At 35.0% G+C, this 22,176-nt stretch overlaps 6 protein-coding genes across 6 annotated transcripts; all 6 read right to left on the reverse strand. All coding sequences in view use genetic code 12, as the record gives it.

The window, feature by feature from the left end:
- Positions 1-214: 214 nt before the first annotated feature.
- Positions 215-1,345, reverse strand: J8A68_003267 (S8 family peptidase; the record flags this gene model as incomplete). The annotated part of the gene is made up of 1 exon (XM_049407105.1): positions 215-1,345. One exon carries the CDS (start codon positions 1,343-1,345, stop codon positions 215-217), a length of 1,131 nt encoding a protein of 376 aa, XP_049263417.1.
- A 413-nt stretch (positions 1,346-1,758) lies between these two features.
- Positions 1,759-2,802, reverse strand: J8A68_003268 (S8 family peptidase; the record flags this gene model as incomplete). The annotated part of the gene is made up of 1 exon (XM_049407106.1): positions 1,759-2,802. The coding sequence occupies one exon, from the start codon at positions 2,800-2,802 to the stop codon at positions 1,759-1,761; it is 1,044 nt and encodes a 347-aa protein (XP_049263418.1).
- A 492-nt stretch (positions 2,803-3,294) lies between these two features.
- ACC1 (acetyl-CoA carboxylase) lies at positions 3,295-11,406 on the reverse strand (the record flags this gene model as incomplete). Its single annotated transcript, XM_049407107.1, has 2 exons — positions 3,295-4,399; positions 4,733-11,406. 2 exons carry the CDS (start codon positions 11,404-11,406, stop codon positions 3,295-3,297), a joined length of 7,779 nt encoding a protein of 2,592 aa, XP_049263419.1.
- A 2,621-nt stretch (positions 11,407-14,027) lies between these two features.
- Positions 14,028-15,920, reverse strand: J8A68_003270 (uncharacterized protein; the record flags this gene model as incomplete). Its single annotated transcript, XM_049407108.1, has 1 exon — positions 14,028-15,920. The coding sequence occupies one exon, from the start codon at positions 15,918-15,920 to the stop codon at positions 14,028-14,030; it is 1,893 nt and encodes a 630-aa protein (XP_049263420.1).
- A 1,501-nt stretch (positions 15,921-17,421) lies between these two features.
- J8A68_003271 (uncharacterized protein) lies at positions 17,422-18,756 on the reverse strand (the record flags this gene model as incomplete). Its single annotated transcript, XM_049407109.1, has 1 exon — positions 17,422-18,756. The coding sequence occupies one exon, from the start codon at positions 18,754-18,756 to the stop codon at positions 17,422-17,424; it is 1,335 nt and encodes a 444-aa protein (XP_049263421.1).
- Positions 18,757-19,207: 451 nt separating this feature from the next.
- J8A68_003272 (uncharacterized protein) lies at positions 19,208-22,060 on the reverse strand (the record flags this gene model as incomplete). The annotated part of the gene is made up of 1 exon (XM_049407110.1): positions 19,208-22,060. The coding sequence occupies one exon, from the start codon at positions 22,058-22,060 to the stop codon at positions 19,208-19,210; it is 2,853 nt and encodes a 950-aa protein (XP_049263422.1).
- Between the last annotated feature and the right edge of the window lie 116 nt (positions 22,061-22,176).

Consider the following 22,176-nt stretch of genomic DNA (forward strand, 5'->3'; position numbering starts at 1 on the left):
CTCTATTTATTTAACATGCGGCTNCTTCGACTATATAGTAACTTATGTTACTTTCCCCCAAATCAGCACCATTATAAGATGCCACCAGAAAGTGAAGAATTAAGTGATGAACTTTCCCTTCGCGGCTTGAGTATTCACATTCAATCTTTTTTCGGTAGTTTGTGACAGCGGCTCAAGAATCACAGCCATTACTAATACTACTACTACTACACTTCTATACAGATTTTATTTCAGCTTTACTCTCTTCATATTCAATGCCTGTGTAAGCTATTCTATTGGGAGTTCGCTTTTTGAGATGTAAAGCAGTTAGATGCATTCTATTTTTCACTGACCTCTTCATTAAAGTTTCTTTGATAAGATGGGGTGGGATACCTTCACTAAGTAAATTTGCTACTAGTCCGGTTACTATTGGGGCCGACATTGAAGTACCGGAAAGTATCAGTGGTTTAGAAGAATCTTTGATGTTTATACTTTCAACATAGGCTCCGCTTGAAAACACGTCAACGCATTCTCCAAAATTGGAAAAATTTGCTAGGGAATCATTGAAATCATCTATGGCACCCACTGTGATAGCAGCACCAGAACTCGCGGGACTAGTTAAACATGCATCTATATTAGAATTTCCAGCAGCTGCAACAATTACCAAGCCAGTTCTAACTGCTTTTTCAATGGCACTATTTAACATTGCATTTTTATATGCACCTAGGGATAAGTTTGCAACTCCCATTCTACCAGATTGAAGTCTATGATTGGCTGCAAATTCAATAGCAGCAATTATCGTACTTAAAGAACCAGCACCTTTATCATTCAAAGCCTTCACTTCAACAATTTGTACATTTTTTGCAACACCATAAGTTCTTGATCCAATAATACCAGCAACATGTGTACCGTGTCCGTTTACATCTCCTGGTCCATCACGTGTGAAATCTCGTCCATGAATTGCTCGCCCCTCGAATTCGGGATGATATATCTGAACTCCAGAATCTAGAACGTACGCATTGACTTGCATTCCAATATAGTTACTATCGAAATAATAAGAATAATTTCTATGTGGATTCAATCGTTTCTTACGGCTCAATCTTGCCAAATGTCTGGGTGCATCATCTTGTTTGAAGATTTCATAAGCTTTCAACATAATATCTGGAGTAACTTCTGCCACGAGTGGACATCGTTTTAATCTATCTATTATTTCTTTGGAGAAACTACCCGCGAATGCATTAAAATTACCAAATGAAAAGGAATTACTGATTAGTTGTTGAACTTGAAGTGATTTTGGATACGTGAGATCGTAGTTCATAAACGAGTCCAAACTTACTGAGTTTTTGAGGGACACTAGATAGGGCATAGTTCCTGAGCAAACTCTTAGAATTGAAAGTAGCAAACATATAATGATCACTGGCATCATCTAAAGTATTGAAATCTAACGTTACATTGCATCAAAATTTAAATCCATTGAATCTGACTTCCAATATATATGTATGTTCGTCATAACAAAATATATTTAATTGGCTGCAAATCGCATATCAACCAAATCGGAAATGTCTTCGCAATCATAGAAGATCAGAAAAATCGAGACGTGCCGCTAACCAAAGAAAGATCTGCTCTCAACCGTACAAAAGAAGTCTTTCAAACGTGTTATGTTTGATTGCTGGATCTAAAACTTGTTACTTTTACTAAATATGCTACAAAAAATATACACAATAAAAATCCTATCTCTTTAACTAAAATTTACTTAGAAACGTTCTCTCCTGGTAATACTCACGACGAATATCCCTCATCAGAGTCTTCTTCCTCGGTATAGTAATCTCTCTCAGCAACTCGGTTATAAGCAATTCTATTGGGGGTTCTTTTCCTAAGGAAAAAAGACGACTTGGGAATACGATCCTTGGCTGACATCTTGATCAAAGTTTTCTTAATATCACGGGGAGGTACCCCACCTCCTAATAGTTGGGCAACCATTCCAGTTACAATAGGAGCAGCCATAGAAGTACCAGATAAGGTCAGAGCTTTTTGTTGATATTTTGCATCTACACTCTTAACTTGGAAACCACTCGCAAAAATATCAACACATTGACCCCAGTTGGAAAAACTGGTAATGGTGTCAGTAAGGTCATCAATCGCACCTACTGTAATTGCATATTTTGAACTTGCTGGACTTGCGAGACAAGCGTCGATATTTGAATTTCCTGCTGCCACAACTATAACCAATCCATTTTTGGTAGCTTCTTCTATGGCATTATTTAATGTTTGACTTTTATAGGAACCCAATGACAAATTTGCAACCCCATGTTTTCCAGTCTTCTCTCTATGATTAACTGCAAATTCAATGGCATTTAAAATTGTACTCAAAGAACCTGCACCTTTGGTATTCAAAGCCTTGACTTCAATAATTTCGACTCCTTTTGCAACACCATATGTCTCTGACCCGATTATACCAGCAACATGAGTTCCGTGACCGTTGGAATCACCAGAACCTTCACCGGTGAAATCTTTTCCGTGGCTCGCACGGCCCTGGAATTCTGGATGCTCCACTTCAACACCAGAATCTATGACATAAGCATTAACTCCAACTCCAATATAATCATCATCAAAGATATATGGATAGCTTGCACCTTGTCGCATTCTTCTTTGGCGACTGATTCTTGCCAAATGTCTTGGGGCATTTTCTTGCACTTCTAAATCATAAGCATAGAATGGAATATCCGGGGTTACTTCAAAAACCAAGGGACATCTATTAAGTCTCTCTAGAGCTTGTGTCGTAAAATCACCTGCAAATCCAGAAAAGTTTCCAATTGAAAACATCTTGGTAATGAGCTGTTGGATCCTGTCTGACTCAGGATAATTGAAATCATAAGCAGTGAACGAGTCTAACGTAGCAGTGTTTCTGAGAGAAACGACGTATTTCTCTCCCAAACAAGAACTAATATACGTTAATATAGTACAAATTATCAAAAGCATCGTTGTCTCCTAACTGCATAAACGTTGTAACAGAAGCTAACGGAAACCTATTGTTTTTTATTTAATGCGCATTGTATGGTTTATATTTTGCAGCCACTTAACAAACATAACAAATTTTGTTTAAACAAAGAAGTCTCCCATATCATAGTTTTGCAGACAACCACATTACGCAATTTCACATAGTCTTGTGATATGCCCTCAGAATCCCAAGACCAATCTCATTGGCACTTTTCTATAGGAAATATGATTGTTTTGTGCTACCGAGTCAGACTCTGGCGTGGCTCAGTTTTCTATTATTATATCTTCATTTGTCTTGGTACATACTTCTATATACATTTAATCAAAACTATTTCCATCCAGGTCGTATTGCTTTTCTGGGACAAATAGTCCATTGCCTGCAATTCTATTGGGTGTGCCTCTTTTAAGAAATAGTGATCTATCAGGGATTTTATCTTCAGTAGACATTGCCATCAAGGACTTTCGGATGTCAGGTGGGTCCACCCCTTCGCTTAACAACTGAACAACCAACCCTGTAACTATCGCAGAAGACATAGAAGTCCCTGACCGTACCAGTGATTTGTGTTTATTATGGGCATCCACACTTTTGACTGTGACACCACTAGATAAAATATCAACACATTCTCCCCAATTTGAGAAATTGGCAATAACATCATTGTAATCATCAATTGCTCCCACTGTGATTGCATATTTCGAACTAGCTGGACTCGTGAGACATGCATTAATATTGGAGTTTCCTGCAGCAACCACCATAACTAGACCAGTATTGAATGCTTCTTCAATTGCTCTGTTTAGTATTAAATTCTTATAGGCACCCATTGATAAATTGGCAACCCCCAATCTTTGTGATTTTTCACGATGATTCACACAAAATTCAATTGCCTTTAATACCACACTTAATGTGGAATAGCCTTTCGAGTTCATCGCTTTCACTTCAAACATCTCAACTTTTTTTGCCACTCCATAGGTTTGAGACCCAATCAATCCTGCCACATGAGTTCCATGACCATTAATATCCCCAGACCCTTCTCCAGTAAAATCTTTCCCTGTTCGTGCTCTGCCTTGAAATTCAGGATGACCAATTTGAATACCGGAATCTATGACATATGCATTCACCTTCTTCCCCGTGAAATGATCATCGTAAAGATAGGGATAAATCTTTCCTGGCTTCATTCTTGATTGTCTACTTAACCTTGCCAAATGCTTAGGTGCATCCTCTTGTTCCTTATCATCAAATGATTTCAATGTAATATCGGGACTAATTTCATCAACAAGGGGAGATTTTCTTAATCTTTGGAGTTGAGTCTTGTCGAAGTCACCAGTAAAACCTGAAAAGTTTCCAATTGTAAAGTTATTAGTTATATAGTCTTTGACTTGTTGTGACTCAGGAAGGTTTCCATCATATTCTTTGAATGCATCTATACTAACAGAATATTTAAGGGCAACTATGAAGGATGAAAAGCATATGCAATTGTTTATTACTAGAAGGAATGGAATTGAAAATGACAAACTGAACTTCATATCTTCTTATTTATTATATACACAAATTCTTTACAATGCAGTATAAGAGATTATTACAAATTTTGGGTGCAAAAAAAAAACCACAAACAATTTTTTTAAATAAAAGTTTTTCCATTAAAAGTTTTTCCTAAATAATAATAAAAATAAAAAATATAAACAAATACAAAATAATAAAATACGATAAAAATCAAAATCAAACCAACAAATCAACAATCAAGCTTCTTATTTGAATGACTTAAGGAATTGTTCCTTTTGTTCATCAGAAAGAGTTCCAATGAAATCTTTCATAGCAGTAACAGCAGTGTTTGGATCTTCATGTAATAATTTGACAATATTAGCATGATTAGCTTCATGTTTCAATTCTTCAATCTTCTTTTGTAACTTACCATGATGTTCTTCAATCCAAGTACTAACAGCTTCATCATCTTCATAGTCAACAGTTGGCATCCAACTCTTCAATCTAGCAACCTTTTCTAATTTACTAGCATTCTTAACTTGTTCACCAATAAGTCTCAAGACATATTCTTCATTCAATCTACGACGTAAACGCCAGAAGAAATATCTTCTTGCTTCAGTCCATTTGATTTCCTTTCTAATAACACCTTTAGCCAACATACGACCAGATCTATCATGTAAATCAGCAAATTGAACAGAGATTTGAGCATAAATAGGTAACAAAGCCTTTTCACGAGCAACAATCTTAGCAGTAACTTGAGAGTGTTCTTCAGCAGATAATGAACTGTCATTTAATTTAGCCTTTAATTCAGAATAGGTTGGATCTAATCTTGCCATAGTAGCCAATAACTTATCACGTCTATATTTAATACCAACCATACCTTCTGGTTCCAAAACACCGGCTCTAGAATCGATATCAGCATACATTTCCATCATATCTGGATTAATAGTTGGATCAACAACAACCCAAGAACCACCTCTTAATTCACCAGTTGGAGGAATATAAGTAAAGATTGGTTGTTTGAAATCAACTAAGGCATCAACAATATAAGAACCATACTTAAGAACTTCATTGTACATATCTCTTTGACCACCAGAGAAACCTCTCCAATTAGCCAAAATCATCAAAGGTAATTGTTCACCATTATTGAAATCATTAATAGCTTGAGCAGTCTTGAAAGCAGAGTTAGGATACCAAACTTGACCAGCTTCTTGAATCAAAGTTTCAGTAGAATCAGGATTAGCAGGATCAGCTGGGATTAAGTTTTCAATAGTTCTAGTTTCAACACCAATAACACCAATTGGAATACCACCAAGACGAGCTCTACCAACAACAATACCCTTAGCCCAACCAGATAAAGTTTCTTGGAAAGATCCTTTATCAAATAAACCAGATTCAAATTCACCATCAATCTCTCTACCTTCAATCATCCATCTAACATCATAAGTTTCTTGTTTTGGTGGATAGTAGTCAATATCTCTATTCCATGGATCAGTAGATTCTAAGATTGGAACTGGCATACCACGTTGAGCTGGAACATAAGATAACCATTCAAGAATCTTTTCAACACCAGCTAAATCATCATTAGCAGTTAAATGAGAAACACCATTTCTGTACATGATTTGAGTACCACCTAATTGTAAGTTAGAAGTATAAACTTCTCTACCTAATAATTTGTTGATAGCTGGAGCACCAGTTAAAATGATTGGTTGACCTTCAATTTGAATAGCTCTTTGACCTAATCTGACTAAATAAGCACCAATACCAACAGATCTACAAGTGACTAAAGTAATAGTGAAAATATCCTTATAAGCTCTAGAAGTTGCACCAGCAATCAAACCAGAACCCTTAAGACATTCAACACCCAAACCATCTTCAGCACCAATGATTGCCTTAATGACATGACGTTCTTGACCATTTTCAACAAAACGTTCAGTAACAATAGTATCACCTTTGCCATCATCATCAATAGCCTTCTTAGCTTCTGGAGTCAAATACAAGTATTTGAAACCTTTATCTGGAGAACCTTCTTCATTCCAAGCAACTTGGAATAATGGAATCAATTCATCAGCAACACCAATTCTAGCACCTGAGTTGGCAGAAAGATAAATTCTTGGAATACCCAATTCTCTAGCTAATTCAGTACATTTGTTGAAATAATCATCTTCTTCAGGACCGAAAGAACCAATCTTATGAGTGATATCATTAGCAACAATAATAAATTGACGACCACGAGGATATTCTGGAGTCTTGGCAATAACCTTGAAACCAACCATACCAATCTTATTGGAACCAGGTTCTCTTTCAACAGCAGCTAAATGATCATTTTCATCATGAATCAATTCTAATGAAGTGAAAACATCCTTTGGAGCTTTCTTACCATGCTTCTTCCATTGAGAAATAGTAGCTTGACGGAATAATTCTGGGAAATCATAAACATAAGTAGTACCCATATTATGAGCTCTATAACGTTTTGGTTGTAAAGATTCTTTAGCAGGATAAGGAGTAGAAATTGGTCTTAAATGCATAGATCCAGGATGACCAATTGATTTAAATACCCAATCACCATTAGCATTCTTAACTTCCATATATAATTCAGATTTGACAACATAACCAGAAACATTGTTGATAATAGCTCTTAATGGGAATGAATTACCAGCTTGATCAGTACAAACAATTCTAATTTCAGCACCAGTAACTCTTAATCTCCATAATCTTCTACCGAATCTTTCTAAGAATGAACCGAAAGCAGCTTCAACTTCAGATGGTTGGACATTGAAAACATTGGAGAAATTGATGAAAATATGATTCAAATCAGAATTGGAAGTATCAATAACTTCTAAAGCATCCAAAATATCACTCATTAATCTATTGGATTCAGCAATCAAATATTCACTAATACTAATTTCATCTCTAATAATACCAGGTCTAACAATACCTCTAGTAAAGAATCTCTTATCAGATGGAGCTTTCTTACCAACAGCTTCATAAACATGAATGTTTCTGTTATCAGTGAAAATTGGTTTGATGTCAAAGTTGGCTAATCTGGCTAATTCTAATTGGAAAGCTAAAGCAGGTTCAATGTGTCTAATAACCTTGTTTTCAAGATAATCTGGACCAGTAAAAGTATAATACTTTGGATAACTACCTACTTTATGAGCAACAACAAAGGTAATACGACGAATACCAGCATTAATCAAATCATCTCTATATTCATCCAAAATTTCATTGATTCTACCCAAGATTTCTTCTTCAGTTTCATATCCATCAATATTGGTAACAACAACATTCAAAACATTCATTAATTGAGCATCCTTTTGAGCTTTACCTTTAGCTTTGAAACTAATGGCATCACTTGGGTGGATTCTTTCTAATGCAGCAATCAACATTTCATCAACGTCATCAACATGTCTACATGGAACCAAAAGACCAGTTCTAGCCAAGTTTTCAGATTTGGAATCAACAACAAAAGATAAATCAGAAACAGAAGCAGCATGTTTCATAGCAGTAGCTTCTTCATCACCTGATGGAGTTTGAACAGCATTATAACGAGATGACGCCATGTTTGGTAATTGGAACTTCCATTCAATAATTGGTAAACGATCATGGAAATGGTATTGGATTTGATTCAATTGATAAGCTCTATAAGAACGTCTAACATAAACTTCAGAAGCAGCAATAGCGACCCATTCATCTGGATTAACTAAGAATTGTGATAAGACATCAAATACAGTATGTTTAGAATCAACAACTTCTTGAATAATTTCCAATTTTGGTTCTCTATGTTTAGCATAAATTTCACCATAAGAAGTTTCCAAAACAGCAGATCTTAAGATATGTTCTAATTGATCAGATCTTTCTTGAATAGATGGTAATGAACATTGAATCAAGATTTCTCTAGCTTTTAAAGTAACCTTAGCACAACTACGTGAATCCAATTGAACTAATTTCTTTAATGAATCTCTAATAGAAGTAGCAACTGATGAATTTCCTTGTAATAATGGTTGATAAAGTTCCAAAATAGCAATCACTAAATTATTCTTAGCACTGACTCTAGAATGAGATAAACAAGCACCAATAACCTTGTTCAAATCAGATTTATTTTCATCTCTCAATTTCAAAACAACATCATCTTCTCTAACATTATCACCACAGAATAAACTTTCAACATTGTAATATTCATTGATCAAACCAGCAAAGAAATCATATTCATGTTCAACCACACCATGTTGATAACGAGTAGCAATTGCAACTAATGGAGCAACAACATCCTTCAATAAATCATCATGAGAATCAGCAACAGCCTTAATAATTTGTTTCAAAATTTGACGAGCTGGGAAATCAACATTTCTAGATTGAGATCTTTCAATTAATGTAGTTAATGATTCATCCAATTTAGCAGGTAATCTTGAATGTAAAGCAGAAATACATTGATTCCATTCAGAATAAGGTAATTCTCTATCCTTCAATACTTCAACCAAATTCTTCAAAGTAGAACTCATAATAGCTTGATTATCATAACCACCCAAGATATTTTTCAAAATATTAGCAAAATATTCAAATTTATGAGCTGGCTTATTACCAGTAACATTTGGTTCACCTAATTCTGGTAAAGTACCTTCAAATGGTTTAGCATGTTTGACTTTAGATGGATCATCAAGAGCTAAAATAGCCAAGATATCACCAGCATTAACAGTAGACCCTGGTTGTTTGATTAATTGAACAATACCATTTTCTTGAGCAATTAAAGGCATACACATCTTCATGACTTCAACTTCAGCATATGGTTGACCAGCATTAACATGTTCACCACTTTCAACTAAATATTTAACTAATTTACCTGGAGATGGAGTTCTTAATTGAGTTGGATCATTTTCAATTTCTAATAAACAAGTCTTACCATCAACTGATAATCTAGTAGCAGCAGCTTCTTCTTTCCAATAGACAGAATGAGATTTTCCACCAACGGCAACTAATAAACCACCATCAGATAATGGACGAGCTACAACAACAACACGAGAACCATTAAGGAATAAAGTATATTTATCTTCTGAAGATTTAGTAACTGTAAATTTATATCTTTCACCTTCATAAATAAATTCAACTGGGAAAACAGTTTTTAAATTATTCTTATGTGGAACTTGTCCTTTTTCTAAAGATTGAGTAAATTCTTTTCTTTCTTCATCAGCCTTAATATGAGCTTTGGTAACAGCACCACAAACAACGGCAACAATTGGATCAGGTCTTTCAGCAGTTAATTTCTTGGTAATTAATTCATCTAACCAACCAGTTGTAATGGTATTATCTTCAAAATCTGGAGTTTCTAATAATTTAATCAAATATTCAACAGTAGTTCTAAAATCACCTCTAATACTTAATTCTTTAAGGGCAACAACCATATGTTTTCTAGAAGCTTGACGATTTTCACCAAAGGCAAAAATATGACCAAATTGAGAATCTGAAAATGAATGAATTGAAGATTGATTACCAACTGAGAAATAACCCCAAACATTTGATGATGATCTAAAGTTTAATTCATGTAAGGAACCACCAGATGGTTTAAAACCTTCACCAGGATCTTCAGAAGTAATACGACAAGCAGTACAATGACCCTTTGGAGCTGGTCTTCTTTGAGTAACTAATGAACTTTCAGTTTTGAATTCAAAATCAATATCAGTAGTAGTATGAGGATCAACACCATAAAGGGTTCTAATATCTCTAATTCTATGCATTGGAATACCCATAGCAATTTGTAATTGAGCAGCTGGTAAATTGACACCAGTAACCATTTCAGTAGTTGGATGTTCAACTTGTAATCTTGGATTTAATTCTAAAAAGTAAAATTTATCTTCAGAATGAGAATAAAGATATTCAACAGTACCAGCAGAAACATAACCAACTAATTGACCTAATCTAACTGCAGCATTTTCCATTTCATGGAAAGTTTCCTTGTTGGCAATAGTAACTGGAGCTTCTTCAATAATCTTTTGATGTCTTCTTTGAACAGAACAATCTCTTCCAAAAAGGGAAATATTAGTACCATATTGATCAGCTAATAATTGAACTTCTAAATGTCTGGCATCACCAGCTAATTTCATAATAAAAATTGGAGAACCTGGGATTTCATTGGCAGCTTGATTATATAAAGTAATAAAATTTTCTTCATTATCAACTTTTCTAATACCTTTACCACCACCACCTTCAGAAGCTTTAATCATGACTGGGAATCCAATTTCTTTAGCTTTAACTAAACCATCTTCTGGACTAGTACAACAACCTTTAGAATAAACATCTTCACTAACAGAAACTAAATTGGTTTTTTCATCAATTTGAACTTCATCAACACCAGTACCTGACCAAGGAATACATGGAACTTTAGCATGTTGAGCAACAATAGTAGAAGAAATCTTATCACCTAAAGATCTCATAGCAGAACCTGGAGGACCAATAAAGACAATTTTCTTTGGAGAAGCAGCTAAACTTTCTGGTAAAAGTGGATTTTCAGAAGCATGACCCCAACCAGCCCAAACAGCATGAACATTAGTTCTTTCAGCAATTTCGACAATTAAATCAACATTGGCATAATTATTGTTATTAGTACCACCTGGAACTTCAACGAATTGATCAGCCATTCTAATATATTCTGCATTAGCTTCTAAATCTTCTGGAGTTGCCATGACAGTAAATTGAATAGCTCTTTCATCACCAAAGGTTTCATAAGCCCATTTTCTAACTGATCTAATTTCTTTAACTGCAGCAATACCATTATTGGCAATTAAAATTTTGGAGATTACAGTATGACCTTGATGAGATTTAACAAAATCAGTAACTTTAGATGGTTCAGCAACTGAGACTGAATTTAAACCAAAGAAATGAGATGGTAAATCTTGTTGTAATGATGGATAATCCTGAGTAGTAGGAGTAGTAGGAGGTGTATTTGATTGATCTGACATTGTTGTTAATTTGTTATAATAATACTTTGTAAATGAAAAATAACGTTTCTGAGTTGTTGTTGTATATACAAAATATCTGTTGTTATTTGAATAATAATTAGTTGAAGTGAATAATAATAAGGATGATCTATTTACAAGTATATTGTTAGTATTAGTTCTATTAATTATTAATGTGCATCTAATGGTAGCACTACTCATACATTAAAATGAAAAGTCAAAGTTGGTTGTAAAAAAAGTGAAAAGTCAAAAGTCAAATGATGTGGAAGTGGAGGATCTGTCTCTCTCTTTCTTTTCTTGGGATATTGGTTGTAGTAACAGTAGTGGTAACAATAGTCTATTAAAAATGATTCTATAAATTCAGGGAGTAATAATCGTCAAGTCTATTAATGATGGAAGAGGGAGTTAATGGTTGAAATGTGGTAGAAAAATGTAATGTTGCCTTTTTTCTTTTCATTTTTATTACCCGTCAAATTATTATTTTATTTTATTGATGGAATTTTTTTTGTTGGGGGAGATGGAGATCCCCCATTGTGGTAGTAATGAGAAGTTGACAGGAGTGATGGTTGACTTAATAAAGTGATGAATTTTATATAGACTTATAATGACTTTATCTCTTCCTTCTATTGCTGCATTCTGATTGATATAGTATAATGTATGAGAAGTGATATCTTGATAGATGATCATAATATGGGGTTGTAGATGAAGTAAAAATACATACCTTCTTATAAAGTTAACTCTAATAATGATGTATAAGTTGATCTAATAATATGAAATAGGAATAAATATATGAAAAAGATGTTTCTAATAAATTACCACTGGATTTGAATAAGTAGTAGTAGTTGATATAATATATAAAATCTAAGTAAAAAAAAATAGATGGAAAAACTTGGAAAAACTATAGCAGATTTATATATAATGATCTCTTGACTGATACTTTCTTTCTTAATGGAAATTAAAAGAAAAAGGGGAGTTTGATTTGTGTAGATTATAAAAGAAGGAGAAAGAAGAGAGTATAAGAAAGAAACAATTCAGGGGAGGGCAGATAAACAAGTTTTATAAAAAAATAGAAATCAACAAAGTCTTCGAGATTACAATAGTAATAATTCCCAACCAACACATTTTTTTTTTTAGTTGCAAAAATTAAAAAATAAATTTCTGATTTTTTCTCAACAAAAATAAAAAAAAAACGGTNGCAAAAATTAAAAAATAAATTTCTGATTTTTTCTCAACAAAAATAAAAAAAAAACCGTTTTTTTAAATTGCTTTTATTGTTCTTTTTTTCCATTAAATAGTCCGGCTATATAGTATGTGTCTCTCACACATCACCCATACTAAATCTACTAATAATATTCGGACCCGGAACCAAAAAAAAAATTACGAGAGACATACAGTACATACAAATCAAAGATTGTTACGAAGTACACTACTTTCACACACACATACTCTTTATCTCATCACTTTACTTTGCCACTTCTTACAAACACATTAATGCTAACCAGTATGTATCCACTACTACTCCCCACAGTTCCCCTTCCGAACATTACAAGGGGTTTTATCTAATATGCATTAAACTATTAAATCCATAAGATATATACTCATGGGTAACATATTCCATTAAAGGCTAAATTAAAGCTAAATAGTCGTGTCATTTGGCTATTAAACTGCCCAACAATCTAAAAACTGTTGGGAACCAAAAAAAAAATAAAAAATGTTATATGCAAGACTGTTGACGTCAATACAGTCTTAAAATGAAAGAGTGTTTTATATGCACTACCTTTCAATTGTTAGTATAGCCATAGATAAATGGATTATTGGTAATGAATGATAATTTTCTTTCAGAGTAACAATAACTAATATAATTAAAAATCTATTCGTCACTGCACATACATGTACATACTAAATATAGTTTATAACCGAGATATGTACTCTCACTATGTATATATCCACCCATCATAGTAAACACATCCCCAGTAGAAAAATACGACATAGAATCTAATGCAACGGTTTTGTCCCTTCCAACACAAATTCTCTTCAGGTTATTGACATCACTATTATTTTTTAGGAACCCCTTACTAACCATATCTCTCACTATACTACCCTAACAAAGAACGTAGCAATAGCTGCAAAAAAAACAGAACAGAATAATTTATTTTGAAACCAACAAAATTTTTATTAAATTATTAACAATAAATAAAAATTATAATTTACATAATTATACAATGGATGCAAAAATAAAAAGACAACACCTAACTTATTTCTTTATCTAAAAAAAGGCACACCCACACACACGTTGTTATCTGTATCCAACATTCCTTCGATTGCTTTTTTCTATCTATAGCAAAATGTGATCTCAATAAATGTCTAATATGCCAAAAAAATAAAAAGATCTCAACTCAAACTATAACAATGGCTGAAATCTAGGCAAAATAGGTTGTGGAGGTGGTGGAGGAGGTTGTGGAGGCGTATTCATCTGTCCATTCCCACCATTGGTACAATCTTCAGAATTACTCAAAAAGTTGAAACCCGGTTTAAACGGTGACTGACTAACTCCTGCTCCCACCGGTGGAGGCAATATAATCCTCGGAGATTCCGTCCCACTCCTAGTCATCCCACTATTGCCACTANGGAGGCAATATAATCCTCGGAGATTCCGTCCCACTCCTAGTCATCCCACTATTGCTACTACTCACAATAGTCGATGTTAACTCATAGATCGGTATCGCTTTTGGTCTCTGCACGAAAATCTCTAATTCAATCGGATCCTCCCCGCGAAATAATCTTTCTAGTTCATAATCGGTTTGAATTATTTGTCCGGTTTTATAATCACGTAAATAGATCATATTATGCGCCGAATCATAATTTGTATTTAATTTGAATGCATTGGTTGCATTTTCGATTATTTCGAAATATCGTGGTGTGGCTGAATTGGAAGCTCCATATGAGAATTCTAAGATTTGGTTTAAGAATCGTAGAAATACCCTCTTTTTTCTATTTAGAACCGGTGGAGCACCAGCAGTGGCAGGGATTGGACGGGGTCCGATGGGGATGGATTCGGAATATTGTTGGATTGGATTGGATGTATTTGGAGGATGATCATGATGATGGTGGTTTAGGGATGGGGAAATTGATCGACTTTCGTTATGTAATAATGGAATCATGGTAGGGGCACCGGTACGACCAGGTAATGGAACTGGACCATGTGGTGAGGGTCGAGGAGTTATATTTCGGGAATGAGTAGTTGTTGGAGGGGGATGTAAATGTTGAACATCGGCAGCTACTTCTGCTAATGAACTTAATCCCATAGTTGTTGTTGTATTCGTGGTGGTTGTACTCATTGGAATAGTACTGTTTGCACTACTTTCTCCATGCTTCAAATAATCCAGAGCCTTAAATGGAGTTGAATTATTGGCAATTAATGGATATTCTTCCAATACTGAAACATATAAGATTTCACAAATTGGGAACATGATTTCTTCAAATCCAAAATCTTTAACACATCCTCCTAATAAAGTATATAATGATATAATTGCAATCTCATCATTTATAATTTGATTATTATTGGTTGATGGATCTAAATTTCGGAAAAATTTAGCTAAATAATATTCAGTATTTAATTTATTTCTTAAATATTCAATTGAACCTTCATTTACATTCTCAAATGATTTTTCAAATATATATCCAATACAACTTGATATTATTGATTTACCTAAAAATTGTAAATTCTCGGAAGTTTTCTTATGACTAGTTTCATTACAGGTTTTTGATCTTTCAATTTTATTAATAATATCTCGTTTGGCTAAACTTGCATCCGGTAATTCAACATGAGTTTCATTCATAGTTAAACTAGCTAAGGGTGGTAATGTAGGTATACCATTTGAACTACTACTATTTCGAGTTCCGGTTGTTGATATTCTAGGTCGTGTCATTGTATCTATTGTTTCCTTCGCACGATCATTTACCGAGATATGTTTAGTTTTATTATAATTACTATGATATACATCGTCATTAGGATCTACTCTTGCAATCTCGGATAAAAATGCCAGTCTTCCTTCATCATCATCTTCATGATCATGGCTATGTTCATCATCGTCATAATCTTCACTTGCCCCACCTTCAGTTTTCACTCGTTTAATATCTCGATCGGGTCTTTTCGCCTTCGATGATCGTTTTCGATTTCTTCTAACACTCTGAACGGCAGCTCTTACTAATTTATCAAATTCTCCTTCAAATTCTTTTCCATAATTAAATTCCATCCTAAGTGCTTCTGCAACTCTTTTAATATCATATTCTTGTTCACTGGCTTTTCGAGAACTTAAATCTAATGTATCTATTAATTCTAGTCTTCGGGCTGAAAATCGTTTCCAAAGTCTTTCATCATTAAAATTTAATCTGGCTCTAATTGCATGAGTTACTCCTACTTTTTTCGAGGAATTGGAGGTTGAAGTTGAAGGTGGTGAATTACTTCTATTGGTACTATTGTTTATATTCATGACTGGGTGATCTGTGGGATACATTGGATCTTCCATCATGATCTGATTGACTCATGTAAAAATGTATTACCTTCTATGTGTAATGTAAAGTAGTAAATTGGTTTGCAAATTAATGGTTTAATATGACTAACAAAATGGATGATTCACCAAAAAAAAATTTTGTTGTTGTGTGGTTATGAATCTAAATTTGGAGTAAAAGTTTATAAAAAATTTTCTTATGATTTGTTAACTAATTCCGGAATAATACGGCACAGGAAATATAATATGACGGTTGCTTCTAACGGCGTTCTAGATTTACTTTGTAGCCTTTGGTTGAAGGGTTTATATAAAAGAAGAAGGAGTATAAAAAATGTTTTATAATAAAATGAGGAGATCTTTTAATCTGATTAAATATAACAAAGCAGATTATTACATAGAACAACAAGTAAGTTAAAGTAATTAAGTCATGCGTGTAGCGTTTAATTCCGATCAGCAATTTTTTTTTTTTGGTTGTTTTGTCTTTTTTGATTCAAAGTCATTTGATTTTGACTGTGACTTCCCAACGAATGACTGATTTTCTTTGAGATGAGACTCATTAAATTTTTTTTCCTCTCCGATTATTCCGCCGAAAACATCAACAAAGAAATCTAATTTCAAGTTAGTCCTAACGAGACTAACTATTACTCCACATATTTTAGTCAGTCATTTCTTAAAACGACTTAAAGAGACAAGAATCCAATGGTCTCCACAAATTTCTGCTTCTGTTGTAGAGAGAATGATGCATCTTGTGGGAATGACCACCATAAATTTCTTACATGCTTTTCTTCGCCTTCTTTATTTCTTTTTTTCCCCGTCAAAAAAAATTGATTAACCGTTCCGATTTGCATGCACTACTAAAAATAAAAATATGATTCAATATTACGCGTGTCATGGATGACTCTAATTAATTAGATGATGCATGGCACACACTTCCATATAATTTTATTACTATACGATACATATAAGCAAGAAATAGCAGTTTCTTAGTCGTCTCTTGTGTGCTTCTTGGAATGGGAGATTGGGGAGAATATCTCTCTGTCAACCCGCACGAGGCAGGGACAAGAAATCCCAGGGAAATTAATCATATCCACTCTTTTGAAGATCTAAAAGTAAATTTAACCTGTAAGCCTTCTAAGCTCTAACATAGTTAAACTTATCAATTAAACATTCAATACAATAGACATACAACCCCAAAAACCTCGGTGTTTAAGACTAAGAATCATCTTCCACTAACAATGAAATTTGACAGGAGCCTATTTGAAGACTTTCCTCTCCCTCATTGAAAAGGTCAGACCGACTACCATTAGATCTTAAACACACTGGGAAAAGTTAAATGAGGCAATGTCACATACACTATATGTATCGACGTCCAAGCCATCATTACAATCCAGGGAGATCAATAATTTGCCATTACACTACGTATCGGCTAATCAGATCGATCCCATTGTTCAACTTTCCCGGTTTGGTTTCCTCTCCAACCCATCAACCAGGGAGATCTGTAACTTACCTATTGACAAGTCAGATCGATCCTTTGGTTTTCTCTCCCTTCCTTCAGCTTCTTCTTCTTCCCCCTAGACCTTTTACTCCGCTTCCCAACACGATATCCATCGGTGTTTACCGTCGAGTTGCCGCTGTTCTTGTCCTTCTTTTTACCCCTCTGACGTTTTCTGGAGTTCTTCACGCTATTAATAGGATCTTCCTTAAGTTCCGGTTTCAATTGAAGTTTATGGATTCCACTGGTTAAAGTCCCTCTAGGAACTTTCGAAATATTAGGATCAGCTTTTAAGAACGCCCCAAACACTGCAGGAGTAATATACACATATGTATCAGGATCTCTATCCCATTTCCAATATTCTTTAATTAAAAGTCGACAAAAACTTATCCGACTTTCTCCCTTTTTAGTTAAAAAATTATATGTCAACAAAATTCTAGAATCAACATCATTAAGAAATTTATCAATAGGAGAATTAACCTGCCAATCAACATTATCCAGCTCACAAATTCCATAACTCAATTCCTTCATTAAGTTCTCAAAATGTGCCAAATAACTCTCAATCCTCAGTTGGAAAAGTTTCTCAAATGCAATAGTAGCAGCTTCTTCTTCCAGATATTGAATAATATCCTTCATCTTAACCCTCCCCTTCCCCACAGTTCTTACTTTCATTTGAAGAGCGAGAGAGCCAAATCGAAGGAGTTCTTCCGTCAAGAGTTCGTCAACTAATGATAAGTATTGCACATTGCACCATAATTCATCTAATTTATCTTCTCCAAATATTTCAATATCTTCATTGAAATATGTGTATTTCTCAGGATGGAGGAAATAATCTTTTATACCCACATATAACCCACATCCAATCTCAACAAGTTCTGATAGATTTGTATCTCCTTGATATTTCAACCCTCGGAATGCTCGACGGATGGTTTGAGTAATATCGCGCCGCCATCTGTTTCTAATTGCAATCATCGTTGGGTGTATCGTTGTTGTTAATGGTTTCTTCTCGACTTGTGTTGGTGGTTGTGGTTGCTGGTGTTGGATTGGAGGATAGATGGGTGGAGGAAGTGGGATATCATTGTTGTTGGATGTGCTGGACAGGGGGATTGGCTCGTCGTCCTCGTCGTCGAGAATGATTATTTCTGGCTTGGCATAAGGGTTCAGAACTGTCTTAGTAGTGGTATTTCCATTTCTTCCATTTCCGTTATTGGTTATCTTATCAGACCCGTTTCTAATAGTATCATCTCCTCTTTTATTGTAGATAGCTGTCTGATTAGTTTCTATTGCGTTGTTGTTCTTTAGATTGGGATCTAGATTGCTGTGGGTTTGATTTGGTGCCCCCACTGACATGTTGAATTTTTAGTATTAAACTTGATCTATTAGAAGGTTCAGCTTCTCAACAAGACTTGAATATTAAATAGTACAATCTAACAAACGATAATCTATAAACGAGAACCCTTAGTCTCTAGTGTTATATCATTTAATGGTTACTGGTAAGATGATGTGTTAGTTTTGCAACACACTGCTCATCTTTTTTTACGCGATCAGACATGAAAAAATGATATCCCACACGCGAGGGGCGACCACATAATGCAGAGAGGGAGAGAGGCAGCCAACCACTTAGAAGTAAACAGAGATTCGGATCCTTAACACCTCCTTTGATTGGGGTTTGATTACCTTGTCAGGCATGAATTGATAATATGAGGTTGTTATACGGATTCTGAACCCTTGATCGGTAAAGATAATAATTTGTACACTAATATAAACACATAATTAATACATACCGTAGTAAAACACAACTCTAAAGATAGCCAAGACCTTCTAAGAACTCTTTTCGAGAATTTATACCTCTTCTGGAATGAACCTCCAATAACTCATCCTCCCGTGGAGTATTCAATTTCGCATCCTGAGAAGGTGACCATACACCCGGCATATCCTCAAAATGAAGGCGAAATTTACAATTAATATCTTGTAACAAATCTTCGCACATTCTAGTCGCTATTCGCTGACAAAGTTTTGGAATGCGCGCAATATCTGCATTAGTTGCGAATATAAGATGAGAAATGAATTTTTCTTTAAATCCCAATTTCTCCAAATTGACAAAGATTTGAATTACATCTTGTACTCGTGATAATGCACCGGCGACTGTCATCTCAAGAAACCCTTCATCAACCAAATTCTCGATATCGACATCGAAAAAATCATCCAGCTCGAATGGTTCTTGCGCATATTCCAACTTAACTGGTGTTTGAGAAGACGCTACATCTTGCGAAGCAGATATATCTTCTTCTATATCTTTCACTGGTACATCCAGATCAATAATTCCAATACTTTTCAAAAACTCTTTTCGGTCTTTTATATTTTTTTTACTATGATGTTCCAATAATTCCGATTCTCTTTCTGTAAATAATCTCAAATCTTGCATAAGTGTCCAAAGACCAGATGTATCATCAATTTCCAATAATCGCGAAATAGGAATCGCCGTCATGTTACCACTGGAATAAATTTCGATATTCTCGGCAACTGCATGACAATATATGGGTATGAGGGCAATATCAGCACTTGTGGCCATTAAAATATGAGAAATAAACACTTCAGTAAATCCCAACTTGCTTAAACTATCATATATTTCGATAGCTTCGGTGTTTTGGGATAATGCGGCTTTGGTTCGGGAATAAATCGTACCTTTATCCATAATTTCATGCATATCTCCTGTAAATAAGTCTTCTGCTGTGACTGACTCATTAACATATTGGATATCAATACGAGCTTGGGAATTTTCTTCAACTATCAGAATTTGTGATAATTCTTGTTGTTCTTCTGCTTGTCGGGTTGGACTTTTATCAATTTGGGCCGGTTGGGATTGGGCAACATCATGAAATTGTTGTGATCCCTCTTCATCATTCCGTGCTGGTTGGGATTGCGCAACATCAAAAAATTGTTCTGATTCCTCTTCATCATTTGCTTCAACCGTTCCAGCCTTTTCTGATACTTCAGTTTGTTGGGCAACTGCTTCTCCTTGATCTTCTTCTTCAAGAACTTCCTCCATCCATTCTTGGGCTGCATCATCCATCTCCTCATCTTTTCCGAGCGTAGCTGGGACTGTTTCGAACACTTCTTGGTCAAAATCTTCTTCAGCGTCTTGCCCAAGCGTAGCTGGGACAGTTTCGAATACATCTTCGTCGGCGTCTCGTTCGACAGTTTCGAATACATCTTCCTCCGCCTCATGTTCAGCGTTTTCTTCAATGGGTACTTCTCCCTCCTTTTCAACGATGCTTTCTTCTGCCTCTTTTTCAACGATGTTTTCTTCTCCCCCTTGAGCGACTTGTTCTTCTGTTTGACCTTCTACCGCAAGTTCTTCACTGGCATCCACCATTTCTTCATCTTCGTCTTCTTCTTCAGATTCAGGATAAAATAATGTCGGGACTTCAATTTTGTCACTCTTTGAAGTATCAACCGTAGCTTCAGTAGCTTCTTGCATTTCTTCATCCTGTTGCTCAATAGGTTCAGAATTTGGTTCTTGTGCGTTTCCATTTCCATTTCCATTTGTATCTTCTTCGACTGATGTCTGTTCAATAGTTGTTTCTTTACCCGCTACTTCATCGGCAGACCCAGCATCGGGTTTACCAAACTCCAACAATGTCTTTGGTTCCTCCCCCACCTCATTACACTCCTTAACATATGCAATATATATAGGTATCATTCCTGGTTTTACCCGTTTCTTATATCTATCTCTCCAAGAACTCCAACTATGATGAGACCATTTCCTTTCCATAGCCCTAAAGAATGCATTCGGTAATATCAAAGGTTCATCAAAATCAATTTCATATCCACTGGCAAGTAGATATTTTTTAGCAGCTTTACATAAACAATAATCATCTTTGGGTGTATACTTCGACAAAAGGGTTTTTGGAGATTCATTCACGCCAATTTTGATATATTGACCTGTTTCCGGGTGTTTTATGGGCTTCTGTTTGGAGTCTACTTTATATACGAATTGCAATTCTGATTCTAATCGTTTTCTAAATCTTGATCGGATCGAATTTCCTGTGTGTCCCTTAAGAATGGGATTTTTGGCAAGTTCGGCGAAGAATACATGAGAATTACGATATCGTGGATTTAATCTCACTTGCTCAAGTATGAATTCGTCTTTTTCCGGTGTGAATGGAGTATGTCCCCTCCGACTCGGACTACTGCTATTGGAGGTTGAGTTGCCACTAGAGCCGGATCTTGAAGTAGCAACAGCGGAAGCACCAACTGTGGACGTATATCCATCTCGAGAAAGTAGACGTTTTTTCGCAACACAATCATCGATATATGCAAACTTCACGCTACCTGGCCCACCAGCTGCTGGATCATTATTTAAATAAATGGTAGTTGGGGTAGGATTTGAAGTAATGACACCTCCATGTTCAATAATTAATGCACGATAAAAATCTCGATCTGATGCTTTTAAATTATCAGGAAAATGAAATAACATCGATTTCCCATCTTTATCAACAAATATATTAGTTGGGGCTTTTGTTGTATATTGGCGTTGTCGTCTTTGATGTTGTTGAAGAGCAGCCAGAATTGCTGCTTCAGAAGCTGCTATTGATGATTCTTCTGTTGTTGTTGTTGTTGTTGTGGGTTGCTCCCTTAAAACGCGTGACATTGACATTACTTTTTCAATCTAATCTGCTAGCTGAAACGAAATGAATGTGTTGGTTGGGAGGTGAATATTGGACGCAATTGGTTGTAGGATTGCAGATACTTCTTCGTTGGTTCTAC

This window comes from Hemisphaericaspora subhashii, assembly GCF_019202705.1.
Source record: "Hemisphaericaspora subhashii strain CBS 10753 chromosome Unknown scaffold42, whole genome shotgun sequence".
Taxonomy (NCBI): domain Eukaryota; kingdom Fungi; phylum Ascomycota; class Pichiomycetes; order Serinales; family Debaryomycetaceae; genus Hemisphaericaspora; species Hemisphaericaspora subhashii.